Below are 19000 nucleotides of genomic sequence, written 5' to 3' on the forward strand. Positions count from 1 at the left end.
TGATGTAACAACCACAATTTGACTGATGTATTAAAGATGGCATTTACAACAGAGCAGTGCTTTCCTTTCAGGAAGATGTCTCCGTGGTAACTGGCAGGTCTGAAACCACACCCTACGCCTTAAGGGAGCACTGACAAGTTTGTGCTACAGTTGTCAGTTGGCTGTTGTCAAGGTGGGTATGTCAAAGCCCTAAAATTACAGATGTCTCCACCTCAGGGCAACAGAGCATAAATCAAGGGAGTGAGTCTCCACATTCCCGCTAATGACCTCACAAGATAGAGCTGTGCAGGTGGGAGGGATGTTAAAAAAAAGGAAGCATAAAGAATCATTCTGCTAAAAAAATATAATGAAGATTTTAAAATAATTCACCTAAAATGTTCTCAATTACTCACCCTCATCATGCATTTTGAAACTCATGTGACTTACTTCTGTTGAACACAAGAGATGTTTATAGCAAAATTATGCCATTATTTTCAATACAATGAAAGCAAAAGTTGTCAGCAAGATTTTCATTGATCAACAGTTTAAATTTTTGTCTGTCCCCACATTAAACTATAATTTGGCATCAGATGTTTTTGAATATAGTCATATGGATTACATCAATTATGTTGCAGCCCCTGGTCCCCATTCATTCATTTCATTTTATGGAAATGAGCAGCATGAACATTTTTCAAAGCTTCTTCCTTTGTGTTCTTCAGATAAATAAATAAATTATGGCAGAATTAACATTGTGGATGAACTATTGCTTTAAAATAATTATATTAACATAATATAATCTATACAGAAATAAATACATTTTATATTTTAAAAGAGCAGTCAACTGGAATTTATCTGATAGACAGGCTTATAAAAATGCACTGCCAACAGCAATCCTCTCAAAGATGCATCATGGGTTAAGTCCAGTGCCATACATGCCGTTCTCCATCTTGTTCGCTTTCTCCCTCACACACAGTCATCTTACACTCGAACCCGACTAAACTCCTCGTTTATGACTGCTCAAACCTCCTTACAGCCGACAAATTTCATTTTGCCCAGGCAAATCCTATTGCATATTATCCTGTACATTGCATTAGGCCCCTAATCTCTCCTTTCTCTTCCCTCGCTCCATACCTCCATGGAAGAAAAAAAGCGGCTCCTGATTAACCCACTTACGGCAGTAAATAAATGGCGTGTGCGGTTGTACGTGCCAGATTTAATTATGAGAAAAAAAAAACATACAATAACGACCAATCATACAATAATGGTGTGCTTATAGAATTTATTTAGCTATATAAAAATGACCCACAAATCTGAATGAATGACCAAAAAAACTGATTCAGAGAAAAAATTCAATGTTAAATGACAAATAAGGGAATTTGAGTGCAATAATAATAATGTATTATGAAAAGATTACCTCTATAAACAGTTATCAACATGCCAAATCTTTACTCATCTTTTTAAAAACATTTCAACTGCTGTGCATGTCACATGAATCCCATATTGCTTTTGGTTTCCCATCTTTTCTTTGCTTCAAACCTAAAATTCCAAAAAAAAAAAAAAAAAAAGTGACAAACATGAGTTAAAATCAAGAATTTTAGAAAAAAAAATTATAAAAGCAATGCAAAGAAAAAGCAGATTATTTTGCTTGCATATAATTGCAGTCAATGCAAACAAAATCTGAATATTGTGGCTACTTCTAGCTCACAGCATTCAATGGGCATTAAGAGACTGACCAAAGAGATAAGCAGCATTCGCATGCTCATTAGAAAGCTCTAGTTAATACACATGAGTTAACACATAGTCCAGGAAAGAAGGGACATTTAAAGTGTGAAATACAGAGTGACTTAATGAAACTGCAGTGTATCAGCACCGGGGACAGATAGAAGAAGAAAAAAAAAAAACACAACAAACCCCCAAGCGATTTGCTTCCTCCTTTTTTGGGCTGCCCGGGAAGCCTCTGCTTCCTGTTTGGTGCTAGCGAAGTCACGGCAATCGGCGGCTTGTGCGATTTTCACGGCCAGCTATTGAGAAGGAGACAGAGACAAGCTCCATTAGCTGGAGAAAATCAGTCTGCCTGGCAAACCTCACCAACACTGCCAGTACGTCAAGGTGGTGCTCGAAGAATGCCTCCGGTTCATCTTCATCACTGCGAGGACGGCGTATCCCGGACGGACACGCACATGCTCGAGTTTCAAAAATAAAAAAAGAATTTGTGGTTCATAGATAGAAGTAGGACACCCAACCCTCCGTTCCACCACTCAGCATGGATGTGCATAATTAATGTTATTATCTCATATACTTAATCTGTTCATCTAAAGAGGACCTTTAATTCTGAAAATTGCAGTGCACGCACTTAGTATGGCAAAATGAATGGAGGAGGGTGAGAGGCACATGTCGGCGGTATCAGTGAGGGGAAATGTGTGTGGTGTGGCTAGATTAATTCCAATAGCCAGAGTGACACAGAGGGCTCAGGAAACAAAAGGAGAGTCCGGGCCTCTTCCATCACTCCTGGGATGGGTTTATTATTGGACCGCAAGAAACTTTGATAAACACTTGGAACAAATCGCAAACCCCCTTTTTTTTTTTTTACCCACTGCCTTTCTCTCGCCGCCTCTGTTTTTTTCGGGAGGGGATATGAGGGTAATTCTTTAGAACAGTGAAAGAATACAATCAAGGGGAAAAAAACTCAATTGGTAATGAGGAAATGTGCCACCATTTGTAGGCTCGAAAAAACCTGGAGAGAGCAAGAGAGTGGAAAAAAATGTTTCAATTATAATTAAGTGGGATAAACTTTATTAGAAAGACTGAAACTAAAATATCTCCTAATGCATGCTGGGATTAGGCAGGTCAGAGCGAGCAGGAAGGAGAAATTAAACTCTAAAGGCTTTTTATCGCCATATTTCAGGAACCAAGGGTGTAAAATGTTCTAATTTGGGATACATTAAAAGCCATAAAGGTCTTTCAAAAAGATTAATGGTACTTTGCTTGGATTTAAGATAAGGCCTTTAGCAGGCTGAGAGAGCGGGGTTCCGGCTGGGCCCTCGAGGCATTCATCTATACAGGCACTTGGAAGATTTGTAAAGGCGTCTGCATAACCTGAAGCTAACACACTATGACAGTTTTTTAAAATCCTTGCCATTTTTTTGAGGTTTTAAGAGCCATAAATCATGTTTTCTAGCAAGACAGCGCAGAGAGGGAAGTTATAATGGGTGATCATGCCCGTGTTTAGCGAGATCCGCTGGCAGATAATTCACACCAGGGTGTTTTTGGAGAGGCGCGTTTAAGCGGAATAGGCGCTAAAGCTATCGCAACCAGAAAATGATAAACATGACATAATAATGACGCTGGTAAGAAAAAGCAGCATTTTGAGACAACAAAATGCGAGGATGCCAAATGGCTTCTGAGGTTTGAATCTTGAGATTTATCGGCATTTTCGACACAAGGATTACCCACATTAACCTGCGCTCCAGCTTTAACCAAATTTTGCCCCTATCACCCAAATTAAAGCCCCCCTTCGCTCTTCCAGCCGGGACTCCCCAATTTTCACACACATTACTATATTCAAAGCATTAAGGATCTCTATTTTTTTTTTTTTTAAATCAGTCCAGTCTACAACCCACGATTGTCTTTACTGGGGCTCAACATTAATGTCAAGCAAGTTACCTAGGAGACAGAGCAGATCAAAGAGACAAAAAATAAAAAAAAAAAGCTCTCAAATGTCTGATTAATCAAGCCTTGCAAACAGCTTATTTCTTTTAGCCTGCATGCAAGTATGAAAATGAGATTCGGAGCGCAGTACATTGTGCAGATTTGTTCATTCTTATCAGAACAAAGCCGGCGGCAGCTTATTTCATGGATCACTGGCACTGTCATCAGTGTAGCGCAGAGCAGGTGACAGCACTTCTTTCTGTGGCAAGAACAAAATTAGCAAAAAGTCGGCACAAATTAGCCTCTCATATTTTCCGTAATATGACATTATTTTTCATTTACTTTTTTGATCCACTTTTCATGATTTTCCCTCCTTTTTCATCCTTATCCCCCCCTCCTTTTCCCTCTCTTGTGACTTAGTGCCAAATCCTTTCACATCAAATGCGGGCACAGAGGAAAAATGCAGGGCAGGAAAAAAAGGAATGAAAATCACAATCCCAAAAAAAAAAAAATTGGTTGGGGGGGGGGGGGGTAACATACACAACAAAAAGCGCTAGTGCTCTTTGTTCTAGGTAGTCACACTAAACCTTCCCATATTTCCGTAAGAATTACATTCAATGCATTTTCATTGTCGTTTACTTCTCTTCTCTCCTCTTTAAAAGGCATTGTGTGCCATTTACGCCAGTCCTCAGCAAAGCCTTATTCAGTGCCTGGTTTATTTAGCACTATTAATGTCGTGACCTTTGAAAGGTCTGTGAGGGATGAATTCATTCTGCTCAGCCCTGTAACTGCAACGTGGGGCCACTAGGTGGGTTAAGTCAACAGTAGTGCAGTCCCCACTTGGTGTTGTATAGTAGATCACTAACTGCCACAGTGGCTGCTGTGACAAAAACATTAATGTGCAATATGTGCATCCTGCATAAATTTACAATGCTAGCCCATCACCTGATGCAAAGGCATTGCTCATTCCTTATTTCTTTAATTATTGAGCCTTACACAAATATATGACGATAACGGTTGCAAATTATATCGGAGCAGACAAAGCTCTGAAATATATAATGATATTATGATAATATCTTGAAAAAAATAAATGCTTTAAAATTAATACGTTTGGTGAAAAGTTTGGTTTTCCACTGATGTCCTTGCAGCAGTTTAAAATAGGTTTTAAATTAATTCTGAAGTTTGCATCTATAACCCAGGCTTTCTCACTCGCACCCACATACTGAAAAAGCAAAGGTTGCAAACAATTAAAACTCCAACAGTTGTAAATTGGTTTATACAATAGCGGTTATACATAACATTCACTCTGTAAAATAAGTGACACTTGCACACACCTTAATGCCAATATTAGATGGTCATTGTTGACTTGTATGCGACTGGAATGATTATTAGATTAAGGCTGTTTGTGTGTGTTTTTTTTTGTTTTTGGACTTTAGTTATAGTACATATATAATGCTACTAAATTAATAAAATGTTGGTATTATTAATTGATTAAACAATTTATGGGGTTCCACTTACATGAGAATATTACAGAACCATATAAATTGGCACATTTTTGGTGCATAGTGAACACTTAAAGGGATAGTTCACCCAAAACATGAAAATTCTGTCATCATTTACTCACCCTCAAGTTGTACCAAACCTGCATGAATTTCTTTTTTCTTCTGAACACACTAAGATGATATTTTGAAGAATATGGGTAACCAAACATTTGATGGTAGCCATTGACTTTCAGAGTATGGAAAAATACTGATATGGAAGTCAGTGGCTACCATCAACATACAGGTTTAGAGTAAATTTTGATAGAATTTTCATTTTTGGGTGAACTAGCCCTTTAAGTGTTCACTATGCACCAAAAATGTGCCACTTTATTTTATTCTCGTGTAAGTGAAACCCATAAATTGTTTAATCAACTGATCATACCAACATCGTATGTGTTTCATACAAACACTTTATTTGCCTTCTCTAATATCACCAATAAATCAATAACATTACTGTAATTCTGTTCTGTCATGCCAAATGTGTTCAGTTAGGACAGATTGGAATAATCATTGCTTGCATTAAAACAATACCAATGGAAATCTCATGGAAACCATTGCATTGCCTAAATGAAATGAAACAGGCCACGCTCCTGTGACAATACCCTGTGTCATCTACACTAAAGCGGAGGAGACAAAATCCTCTCAACAAAAGTGACATATTGAGAGTCCTACACTTGATATCCTTGTATACAGTGAAAGATCCAGTTAACATAGCTTATCAGTCTCAAGGGGGTGGTGGGGGAAATAAGACAAGGAGTTCCTGTAATCTTGCCACCAACTTGACAAACAGCATTACAAGACATACAGAGAAGCAGCCTCTCTGAGGGGGATATAGTTGGAAAAGCTCTCGGTATAATGCGCTTCTCTATGTTTCAGCCCCAATAATCTGATTCCAGATACATAAGACTGTCATCTTCAGGGAACAAGGGAGTGGAAAAAAGTCTGAAAGTTCGCTGGCTTTGTGCGCATTTCATTATCTTCCCTCTTCTAAGCAGGCAAGGCTTATTAGCAAGCTTTGAACTCACACTTACAATAATGTGCCATCAACAGTTTTATAAGCTAATTAGAAAAACAGTTTAATTAATGACTGACTGGCAATAAAATGGCAATCAGGAAAAAAAAAAAAGGAAACGAGGGTGCTAAGCTTCCACTACCACCAATTAAGGGCTAATTACAAACAAATTATATATGTGTTTTGCTGTGGGCTTTAATTCGAAAAAAATGGCTTTAATTAAAAGAGAAAACATGCTAATTAATTAAACAGCACAAAAAAATCTACATTGAAAAGTATGCTTTGTCTATCAAGTAATTAATGAAATACAATAATCCAAATGAGATTCCCCAGCATTTGATAAAAGCTTAGGACCCATTTCAAAACCCATTTCAAAATTAATGGGCAAAAATTTAATGTGAGTCATCTACAGATATAATAAAAGTTCATTCTGTGATAAATTGCTAATACTGAAAAGAAAATGGAACAAAGAGGAGAGTTTTTGCTTAGCAGTTTTCTTGTTGCCGGAGGGGCCCGCACAGGAGGAAGAGCCAGTCTGGGGTTTCGTTACAGACTGGGTCTTATAAACTGCGAAAAGGGATGAAAATACCTAATCATGCTACTTTCAAATCAGGAAAAAGAAACGTTCAGATGATTAATAATTGAGTGAAAAAAATAAATAAATAGACATACATTACGTTTAATGCACCAAGCCTTAGCAGCCTGTACAAAGGCCAACTAACTTCCTTCAAAAAGCTGTCAAACTAGTGCATTTTAATTGGATTGGTGTCTACCAATGAGTTTGACCTAACTGCAATACTGGCACTTCAAACAGTATGACACCCCTGTAAAGAACACACAAAGGCAAACTTTCAGAGAACTTTGTCATTAGAGATCTGCCTGTACCGAGACACATTGTATTTCAAACGCATATTAGGACAAAACCCCAGCTGATTATTCTGAGATGAAGGCTGATAACAGAAAAAAGCAATGCAACACATTTAATAAGTGTACCGATAATAATAAAGCCAATGCTAATGTATAATCTTGGTTGTGACGCAAAAGAAATGTGAGCATCTAACTCACATACTGAAGAATGTATGTGCCTGTGTTCTCGAATTCTCACTCACTTACCCCGACTTTATCTTACTGCACCCCCTCCAACAACTTCTTTTCAGACTGCGTCTCCTTTTAATCATTTTCATATTGTCTGACTGCTGGAGAACTTGAAATGGACGCGGTACCCCCCACCGCTCGAGACTAGGAAGTCTACGTTTTGAAGTGGTAATGCGGAGCTAATATTTGTGATCGGGGCAGAGAAAAACTGTAGGAAATAATAGAGTGTGACAGTCCTTTGTTTAGTCTTGCTCAGTTCGTCTTTACCACAGAGATTTAAACTGCAGCTCTTGTTATTAAAATGTGCTTAGAAGGCTAAATGAAACCCCTTAAAAATAAGTTGATGCAAGTAATTAATTCTCTTAAAAAAAAAAAAAAAAAAAAAATCAAAACATCTGAAATAAAAACATGGATCTAAAAGTCAAATTAGAAATAACATTTCCAAACAGTCACAGCTTTGACATAATCTTTGAAAGGTAAACTAAATTATGTTATATTTCAAGGCATTATATATGTACATAATGGAGTCCCAAAGTCTGAGACCTGAAACAAACAACGCACATAGACTTTGGGAAGATGTATATGGCAAAACAGCACATGTCCTTTATATGGTTATTGAAGCCAAAATGTTCGACGAAAACCATAAAAGAACCATTTTGGGTTCCCCAAATAACCTTTCGGTGATCAGTTCTTAAAAACAACCACTTCTTTCTTGATGTGAAGGACATGTTAATAATATAATTTATAAGGTTATAAAAGGGATAAAGGTTCTTCATGGAACCATCAAAGCAAATAAAGAACCTTTATTTTTAAGAGTGTACGTTTAAAAGGTCAGTTAGTTGGATTTTGGACTAGTACCTGTCTTTTTTTTGGGTTTGTTAGAGGACATAGTGAAGAATTTGATAACACTGTATTTAATTCTAATCAATTAAAAAGCTTTTACCTTTTACACTAATTTATAAAACACTTTGTGAATCAAAAACAAAAAGAACAGTTAAACCTTCAACAGAATATTTGAATACACGTTCATGAAAGGAAAATCTCAAAGAACCCTTTACTATCCAAATTTGTGTTTAAACACTTAGACAAAGATGAAAGCCCGCATAACACACACTTTTTAGGATAACTTGAAAGAAGGTTTTAACAAATTGCTTTAATTTGCAGATTAAAGGAAACAAGGAATAAAATATTATCATATGATTAAAAAAAGCTAAACAAGGAAGCAACCAATAATTTGTCTACATTTAAACATTTCAAAACAGCAGATTTTTATTTTATTTTATATATATATATATATATATATATATATATATATATATATATATATATATATATATATATATATATATATATATATATATATATATATATATATATATATATATATATATATATAAAGTATAAAAACCTTTTGATTTGAGGGGAAAAAAAGTTTTAAAATACCTCTGGCCCATTATAGAGATCATTCTCGAGGACAAAAACAAGAGGCTCAAAAAATATCACAAGACCTTTAGTATATCACTGTCTCATCGACTTCTAAACCCTTTAATTTAACGCTGTATTAGCATGTAAACATATTACAGAACGCATGATATTTCATATATCAGTATACACAAATATTATTAGAACCTTGAAATTGAGGCTTGCCACAGCTGGGATTATTGACTGTTCAATGCATTATTTCAAACAGCTGTGTCTGCAACAACATTTATCCTGGGCAGAGCGCTCTGTGGCCGCACGGAGCGCTGTGATAATGAATACTAGCCGGATTACAAATTAGGGCATAAAATGCTTAACTAATACCCAAATTGCCCCCAAGGACCCTTGAAAAGGGACAACATATTTCTGTTTATCTAGAATTTGTGTTTAGTTCACTGGAAATGTTAGTGATAGTATGTTGTGTAGCGATTAAATCCTTTCAGTTAAAAAAAACAACAACACACATTGAGCACTGGTGTTCATATGGTCAAGTTCAGATCTGGCTTGCAACTTTCAGATCTTGTTCCTCCCTTTCTATTTTGACCATTTTCTGTCCTTTCTCTACTTACCTCTCAAATAAAAGTGGTAAAAAGGATAAATTTTGAATTAACACAGCCACGCTTTTAATCAAAAGATAGTGGTCAGTAAGATTATTTTCTCTGAAAGAAGTATCAAAAAGGATGCTTTTAATTGATCAAAAGTGAGAGTAAAGACATTTATAATATTACAAAAATATATTTCAAATAAATGCTGTTCTTTTGAACTTTCTATTCATTTAAGAAAGCTGAAAAAATGTATCAGTTTTCACAGTATTAAGCAGCACAACTGTTTTCAGCATTAATGATAAGAAGAAATGAGCACCAAATCAGCATATTATGATGATTGTGACATTGAAGACTGAAGTTATGGCTGCTGAAAATCCAGTTTTGTAATCACATGGATAAATTACATTTAAAAATTTGTACTTTTGATCACATAAATTGAGCCTTGGTGAGAATAAGAGACTTTTACAATTACTGACCCCAAACTTTTGAATGGTACTACATATGTAGCTACATTGGCACACATATGCAGGCATAAAGTATGGCTACAATAACAAATGGTGCAGCACATATACCTAAATCTGAAACTCTTCAAATTTCAGAAATGATCTTCCATATGTGCAACCTACCCTATCATTGCACGAACCACAGGAGAATGTTGTTACCATTAACATGGTTGATGAAACTTTGGATACAAAGAACATGCAAGTATCATCTTATCTTGGCATGTTCACAAAAATCTTCCATACCTACATCTCCCTGAGGGATGCTGAATCAGTCTATAGAGCATAAGGGACATGTCCAGCAGATGACAAATGCACATTACCTGGTGAAATCTGTAATATACAGTCTTTAGTGGAGAACAAATAAAGCAGCTAACAGTGGCATTACTGCACAGCGACTGCCAGTGTTCTGTCAGAGGCAGACCTCAGCTGTCTGGCTGAGCGAGAGATTCAAGACTGCTAAGTCTGCTCAAATCCACTGATGCTCTAAGAAGCTTTCTGTGACAACATGGTCCTGGTAAGTCAATCAAAGAGGAAAGCCATGCAGTTTGTGTTTGTGTTTTTACCTGCAAGCAATGGCAAACTAATAACACAGCCTGCTATAATTACTATACCAGTGTTATTTGATAAGAGGCACTAACCTTAAACATTTCAGTGCTGTCATTTGCAAGCTTTTAGACAGCATGATGGCATCTCTGAAATTTCTTTACCTGCTTTTGAAGTCTAGATAAACTCTCTGTGAAGGAATGCTTAAATCTGCCATTCTCAACCAAACAAAAGAACAAAGGCGAGGGCTGATATAGCCGTGTGGCATCACAATGAAGCCCATGTAATGATGAAATGTTTCTGAGAACGGTTTCCAAAGAAACCGTTATTATGTCTCCGTCTACCTGGGGAAGAAAAAGATAAAACCACAGAGATACTCCAGAGATAAGCGTAAGTGGCATCTGTATGGATTACCGCTTAAAGACTCTCAAAAGAAAATTGCCTATAAACCAAGGGCCTGTTGTTGGCATTACTGAGCTATTTAATGCTTGTTCCCATGGCGCTACGCTTGTTAGGAACATGATTATCACCTTGCTTTGAACTGATTCAAATCGACAATCAACAGCATCACAATATGATTTCATTAGTGCGGAGTAAATGGTGTCATTTTCACATTTACACCAAGAGAAACAAGCTGTAATTGATTACGTAGGAAACTAATATTTGAGGTTAACACGATTAACACTGCTCCTCCCGATGGAAGAGCTTTATCGAAGCATGACCTGAGACTGTTTTATCCACAGTAAAACTATAAAATTAATCTTAATAGAAAATTAATTATTGTAGAAACTGAAAAATACATTTAAAAACAGCAAAGCCAGGAATAGATAAAGCTGCAGTACGGCAATAAACCGTAAAAGAAAATTGTTATCACAAAAATGATTTGCAGAATGAGGCCTACAAACAATTTAATACACCTAAATATAAAGTTATTAACAGACGATTAAGTTCTACTTTATGTAATATCTTAACGCAACTGCATGATGAAATAAAGCTGGTTCATTGTTTGTATGACTGACACCTGCTATAAAAAATATGCCTGACAACAGGGTACAATAAGCAAGAAAGAAAGCAAGAAAGCAAGAAAGAAAGCAAGAAAGCAAGAAAGAAAGAAAGCAAGAAAGCAAGAAAGCAAGAAAGAAAGGCCTTTCACACTGGAAAGAGTTAACCCTGGGTCATTTTAAATCCTAGGTTAGAGGAATCCTGGGTTATCTTGATTCACATTTCACACTGCTCAAAATTTATCCAGGATTACCAACTAATCCTGGGTGTTCATACGCTGACGTTTCACACTGTACATTCCTCAACCCTGGGTTAAGGTAAGAATAAATAAAAGGTAAGAATAAAATGAATTCTTCTTCACTCCAAATGATGAGTTTTCCATCACCATTTGACATTTTTCCCATCAAACACTGAAAAGAAAGAAAGAAAGAAAGAAAGAAAGAAAGAAAGAAAGAAAGAAAGAAAGAAAGAAAGAAAGAAAGAAAGAAAGAAAGAAAGAAAGAAAGAAAGAAAGAAAGAAAGAAAGAAAGAAAGAAAGAAAGAAAGAAAATTTGCACAATTGATCTTTTGTCAAACCACTTCTGTATTAAAAAACACTTGGTTTGGGGTGGAGTGACTGAAGAAATAAAAATCATGTTTTCTTTAAAAATGCTACAAAGTCACCAAATGTATAGGAAAGTGAACTAGAAGTACGTACCCCAATCTTTTCTGTACTAAACTGTTTAAGTTTGACAGTGAACATCAATTCCATGCAGTAATGCTGGAATCAAAGCCTAGGCTGGAATTTAGTGGAATGCATTTCAGATTCCATTGAATCAAAGTTGTGAGGCTTAAAAATATTGCCTGCTATGATTGCCCCAACTTCAGAAAAGTTGAATGTCTTTTTAACTGCAATTACAGCTGTGCGAATGTAACATTTTCTGCCAAATTAGCTTCGAAGCGCTTGATCCTACGTACACTCCTAAAATGTGTCTTTTTAAAACTGCAGGCACTGTATTTAGGTATGAGCCCACTTCAAAGGTGTAAAACTGGCACCTTGAAAATGTTTTAGCGCTCGGGTTGAAAGCATTGTAGCCTTCATTAAAAGGCAGAACCGAAAGTTCTATAGACACCGCCGTACTTCAAACTGGGGGAGGGCTTTCCATTAACTTTAGTGTAAAAGGGTTGCAAGACTTTCTGCCCAAGTGTGTGTGCGTGTGTTTGTAGCCTCTGTCTTTGCAGGCAAAATGGCCGCAGACCCATTAGCTCAATTTGTCACAGTTGGTGCGCCCCCCGAGATGGCTTATCTGGGCAACATACCTCTCGAGTGGCAAGTCTGTCACTCAGTTCTTCCGCCTTCCCATAGTCCCCTTCAGCGATGGCACTCTCTATGCTCTTTTCCAGGCCTGACTGAAGATGAGAAGGAGGGAAATAAAATGAAGTGATTTTCAAATAGAAATAGAAGGATGAGAAATTTTTTTTTTAAAAAAAATCAAAGAGTAACTTAAAAACTCCCCCAGGCACTCTTTTTAATATGACTGCCATTACAACAAATATGTAGATTTCCTCTCGTAAATGAAAATCGTTGGTTGATTAAATATTAGGCAAAAAATCTGTCTAGCCACAGGAGGTTACCAAACATAAATGTTGGTCTTTAATTAGATATTTCCATCAAAGCAGCAGGACTGGTGGAGAAGAGCTCTCTGTCTGCTACTAAGGATCCATAAGACAAATCCCAAAACAAAGACACAACATTCTCATTTTCTACCAGTTTCACTAATTCTAGACGTGTTTGTTGCTTCCTATGGTCAAAAGAAGATGAAAACATAGCAATACATACACAATGAAAAACAGAACTAAACAGAAAAAGAACTACCTGATGTAATTTATTCCTGAGCTAATGTATATTCCATACTGTGATTTCAGAAACGGTCATATAATATTAATTCTGCTTAGGTAAACATTTCAGAGGGACTGTTCCAATCAGCCTCACTCACAACTCCATTAAAATGTATTTTCACAGCATATGCTCAGCCCTTTAATAATGTTTAATCCAAAATAGATATAGCTTTTGAAAGTGAGGGAAAATGGAGCAGCAGAGCTGTCTAAATTAACAGGACAACCAGATATATATAATCAAAACAATATTTTAACTCAATAACCTCGCTAATGCAAAATTACTTGAGCTCAACATTAAACGATATGGACAATTGAATTAACAGCGTTTTCCTACTTAAAACAAATTACATTTGCCAACATTCTGCTTACATGACAATTTACAAATTAAAATAACTGCAAAAACTGTTTTGAGTTAATGCTGCAGAATGATAAGTAATATGCATTAGTGCAAAAAGGGCTTGAAGTTACAAATGAATTGGTTCTGTTTACAAAGCTTTGCACTTAAAGAGACTTATTTATAGAAAATTTAATCAGGAAATTCCTGCATGACGAAATTAAATTACGAGCCAATGTACAAAGTCAGCTTTCTTGAATCCTTTTCTCACATATTCTGCTCTCATCTCACAAGGAACAGACTGAAATCATACACTGCAAAAAGACATATTATTGCTTTAAATTAAATGAGCTGTACAATATACGTACATGCAAGCCTGTGCACAGACAACACAGAAAAGAATTAAAAACCTATTCCTGCTAACAGCTCAGTGCTGATAAGGTGAATTTTGTTCAATGAATACAGATATGTTTTTTTTATGCAGAGGAAGTAAAGCAACAATGTTTATGTGCCAGCACAATGCAGCCATTAAATGCACAGTAAATTCAAACCTAAATCCCTAAGAAAATAATTATTATAACAGAATAGATTATAATTATTTTAAATGGTTTAATGGCTCTTTAATTACTTATTTGTACTATAATATACTATATATAAGTAAATTAAAAACTAAAAGTGTTAAAATCCATTTTTTCCTAAAACATTTTTTTTATCTGTTTCTTTATTATCATGACTTGAAAGTAGATTTGTTACCAGACGTTAAAATTTGCAAATATTTTTAAAAAAATACCCTCACGCCAATATTCAAAATCCACCAACATGGCCATAATCCAAATCCAAACATTCCATAAATGTTTAAACACAGTCTGAAGAAGTTTTATTTTTCAATAGTCAAACGTGCTCCTAACAGAACAATCACCATTGATGTTAAATTAAGTATTTCTTTGTTATGTGTATTCAGGAGGGCTATGCAACAAAATGCGAAACTCAAGGAGGCTGATATTTAATACCACCTTCAATGTGCTGGTAGAGTGGGTAATACTAAAAACAGGTCCATTTGCAGAGGACAAATAAAGACATATGCCATTTATTATATTCCTTATGCAGTTCTACATATGATGCCCTTTCAGCTTCTGAGTGGGGAAAATCTTGTCATATTTGTAGCACAAGCTGTCCTGTGTATTTGATTTGCAAGCATTCCCCTCCCTATCACTGAATTACAGCATTACAGAGAGCTCCTGACTCCATTGTACTGTGGCTTTCAATGGAGAAATCCACCTCATATAGGAAATATTAAACACCAACCAGAACAGACAGTGCAGCTACATCCTCATGTCAAGATTAAGGTAATCTCATCATTAAATATAATATGATCTATTCTGTTATGCTCAGTGTCATGTGGAAGAAAGGACGCCTCCTCACTCTGTCTTTCACATTTGATAGAGGAAACAATTACGAGTTACACATACAGTAGGCAGAGATCAGAACGAGGCAGTGGGATAAAAATGCTTTCAGCATCAGAGTGGAATTAGGACACCCACAGAGAGGTAGAGGAAGATGGTGGAAACATTGTTACCATGAGAGGAGGTCTGCTACAAGGAGGAGGCTTGAGTCGATCATTGATGCCAAAATACTGCGTTAGCTCCTTCCAGTGCTCCTCCTGTTTCTCTTCAGGCTCCCTGGGCAAAGACACAGAATGACAAGTCTTCCTGTTATTATTATTATTCTCTCCAGGACTAGCAAGTATACTTTGTGAGATTCAATTATTTCTGTACACATCCCTTTTCTTGTGAATTACAGACCCAGTCAGAGTTTTGGTAAATATGTGTGCATGGTGAAATAGGAAGGTGATTTCAAATGTGAAGAATTTCATAATTAAGATGAAACATGTTCTATTTGTTCCCCTCGAGGCTAGAATACACTACACAACTTTCAAATAGATTTTAAAACACTAAGCACCATACAGCTGCCAACTAAGAATCACACACTACCAGACATTTCAAGCCATTCCAAACACAACAAACTCATGCCGTAACATGCACCTCATTGACAAATGAACAATCGCTGTATCCGAAATTGAATACTTCCCTAATATATAGTATGTGAAAAACAATACGTATGTCTGAATACACAGTATTCGAAAAACAGTAGGCAAAAAGTACCCAGATGACTTATTACTTCCACCGAGATACCAAAGTGTGCATTCGATGGATACTTTACCATCCAATGAGGCCATGGGAGATGATTTATTAATGCCATTGAAGCAACGCAACTGATGCTGGTGGTAGGTCACATGATGGTAACAACGTGGCAGATGTAGTACGTCCAAATTTCACTCATACTACCCACATTCAAATACAGAACATCATGAAGTACATTCAAATTCAAATATAGTACCTACTCAGACAGTATGCGATTTTTGGACACATTACCGAATGTAATAACACGTTTGATACTATGGATTCATAGTCTGAAGCTTACAAAATTGTGTGCCCATCATACCCTAAGCAAATAGTTGTGTAGTGTATTAGTGTACTATAATATTTCTCACATCAGTCTGTGAACAAATAAAACATTTCAGAACTTTATTTTAATTTATTAATTCCTTCACCACTGAAAAACAAAGTTTATTAAGCCTAAGGACATGTATATCAGCTTCGAGTAGTTTACACATGTTTCTCTCATTGTCTTTCTCAAGACCTGCTGACTAATGCACTGATGTTTTGTTTGAATGGTCCATTTTGGAAATCAGCATTAACTGTCCACCATACCTTTTCTGCTCAGTGTCGCAATTCTGTGTCCCACCTGTTTAAGGTATAACAACAAAAATATGTAAATTAAATGTGTCTAAAAAGGTATACACATGAATTAAGGCATATTGATAAGAAATAATGAAATTGTGTTGTTTATTTCCACAAATAGAGTGTATGTGGATTATATTAGTTTTAAATCCTACTGGACACCCAACAACCAAAACAAAATACTTGGCATCATTGTAATTGCATTGCAAATTCCTTTACAAATGTGCATTTTTATGTTAGCATGGAAATGTTTAATAAATTAGATACTATAAACCACAACAGAAATAGTATAGGATAAGAGCACTGGTGGATAAAGAGTAGACAACTTGACCTTTCTTGTGGCGCCTTTTCCTTTGCCGTTTTGTTTGCGGTTGCTTCATTCTCTGATCATCTTTTGCTTTTTGGAGATCTTTGAACTTCTGCAACAATAACAAAAACAGTGCTGTCAATTAGTGATGCTGACATAATGATATTATGATGATTGAAATGAATGCAACTTGTTTTGTTTATTACTGTAGTGTTATTAAGTATGCTGCACAATTCGACTTACAATACATAATTTAATCACTACATGATTTGCACTCTCTGACAATATAACTGCATACATGCATAACTTCAGTCAGTCCACGTACTTGCCACTTATCCAAGGAAACTCCAGGAAGACAATCATCCCTAGAGGCATCATAACTGTGAAATTCAGTTTTTGACTTATTACATTCAACTGAATGTTGCTCTGTGCCTGACTGACATAAGGGGTGCTCGTCTGTCTCTCCTTGTCTATTTTCGGGTGTTACTCCTTCATCGGCATCATCAGAGCTCAGGTCAGCCTCAGTGAGACCCGGCGGCAGAAGTCCACTGTACATATTAAATCCGGCGAATCATCAAAAACCCAACTGTGGCAGACTCCCGCATTATTCTATGTCACAAAACGGAGGTTATTTATGTATAAAGCAAATATATTATTAAATGAAACGGACGATAAAACGACATCACAATATATCAGCGCACAACACCAATAACAGCATGACGCTTACAGTTGCGTTCTGTATTTCCGTGTTTTGAACATAGAGCTTCATTATTGGATCGGCGGAGGAGCGAAAGCTGTAACAGAAACGCTGATTGGTTACTTTAATCTCATTATTATGAACTCGGATCCTGCCTTTTACAAAATAATGGAAGCTGTTGTTCTGTGTTATGAATAATAGTTCACGACTAATATTTTTGTTAATTCGTCAATTTGTCTATTTCTGTATAATTATAATTTATTATTCTTTTTATTATTACTGATTCAACTTCTACTACTAACGTACTACTACTAGCCTTCTAAATGAATAACTGTATTTTTACGTCTTTATCCAATTGCATTTTTGTTATAAAATGTGTTATAACATTCTTTTAAAATCTAATCTAAATAGATGGCGGGTGATTAAATGTTGACCATTTTTAGCCATAAATAAATTGCCAAACTAAAATGTCAAAAGTCATTAAAAATGAAAATTATATATTGTATCAATTACTTTATTCCAACGTTTTAGGGAGGTTTGTTTCTGCTTATGAAAATCAAAAATGGAATTTTACAACCTATTAAACAGACTGTATGTCTATCACTCACAGCCTCGTTTTCATTCATGAAAAATTAAATATGGCTTATAACCTGAATAAGATGCCTTGACCAGAAATATTCCTAATGAAAATACTACATATTATGCAGTAGCAAACTTTGAGGTAAGAATGAGTAAACTTACTGAAACATTGTTGCCGGTTCAGTTATGAAATACATATAAATATATATTCACTTTTCAGTTTTTTTTAAAACTAAAACACAATTGCTCATGTTTTCCAGAGTGATAAGAATGCTCTTATATGAGCAATGTCTCCCAATTTATTCAGACAGCTGAGGGCATTACCACATTATCATTCAAATGATTAGCATGCTAATCTTGTTTAGCCTGTGGCACTGGCAGACGAAAAACACTGATGCTTAAATTGCTTATTTATATCAAATAACATCAGTTTTCTGTTTTGTTGCTAAATAGGGGTGGGCTTTGTGCCTAATTGCAAAACCACCTATTTACTTAAATGATTTATTTAGTGTGCACAGATTCTGAGGCAACAAGCTCATTTGTATTGTCATAATGTCACAAATTTTCATCAATATAATTTCTGTTTGATATGCCTCCAGCAGGGGTGCCACTAGTTTTGAATGTGCCCAGCAATTTATCTCTTTTTCATTGTCTCTCTCTCTCTCATAGGTCCCTTCCACACTCTCTTTCTCTATATGTATTTTCTATAACATGTAGTGAGTGAGCAATGTTCCTCATTTGTGTTCACTTGCTGCTTTAGTTGAGTTTACTGTGTTGACCTTGACCTGTAAGTATTTAGTGACCATTTTTTAACCCTCTAAAACCTAATATGAAATATTAGGCTTATATGAAATAATATGAACTAATATGCCTAATATGAAATAACAGTAAGAAAAATGTAATTTTAAGAGTGTAGTATGATATAGTGAGAATATGGAGCTCACGCAGCAAAAATAAACACCAAACTGAGCTAAAACACAGTTACGTGCAGATCCTGGTATTTATATGATCAAAACGTATGATGACATTTTGATATCTTGATTTATACTAAAAATTT

At 35.8% G+C, this 19000-nt stretch overlaps 1 protein-coding gene across 1 annotated transcript; it reads right to left on the bottom strand.

Moving 5' to 3' along the window:
- Window positions 1-1137: 1137 nt before the first annotated feature.
- On the bottom strand, window positions 1138-17398 carry fam204a (family with sequence similarity 204 member A). The gene is made up of 7 exons (XM_067385203.1): window positions 16993-17398; window positions 16692-16779; window positions 16331-16364; window positions 15136-15238; window positions 12647-12736; window positions 1891-2000; window positions 1138-1515 (listed from the first exon to the last, which is right to left on the bottom strand). The coding sequence occupies exons 1-7, from the start codon at window positions 17221-17223 to the stop codon at window positions 1464-1466; spliced, it is 708 nt and encodes a 235-aa protein (XP_067241304.1). The 5' UTR covers window positions 17224-17398; the 3' UTR covers window positions 1138-1463.
- Between the last annotated feature and the right edge of the window lie 1602 nt (window positions 17399-19000).

This window comes from Chanodichthys erythropterus, chromosome 5, assembly GCF_024489055.1.
Source record: "Chanodichthys erythropterus isolate Z2021 chromosome 5, ASM2448905v1, whole genome shotgun sequence".
Lineage (NCBI taxonomy): Eukaryota > Metazoa > Chordata > Actinopteri > Cypriniformes > Xenocyprididae > Chanodichthys > Chanodichthys erythropterus.

Bases quoted from the DNA above. Each gene is read 5' to 3' on its own strand.
- fam204a (XM_067385203.1), bottom strand. From the start codon at position 17,223: ATGTACAGTGGACTTCTGCCGCCGGGTCTCACTGAGGCTGACCTGAGC. The intron at 16,365-16,691 runs GTCAAGTTGTCT...TACCTTAAACAG, and splicing joins GAAAAGGCGCCACAAGAAAG to GTGGGACACAGAATTGCGAC. The intron at 2,001-12,646 runs GTATGTTGCCCA...CCTTCTCAATAG, and splicing joins ACAGACTTGCCACTCGAGAG to CTGGCCGTGAAAATCGCACA.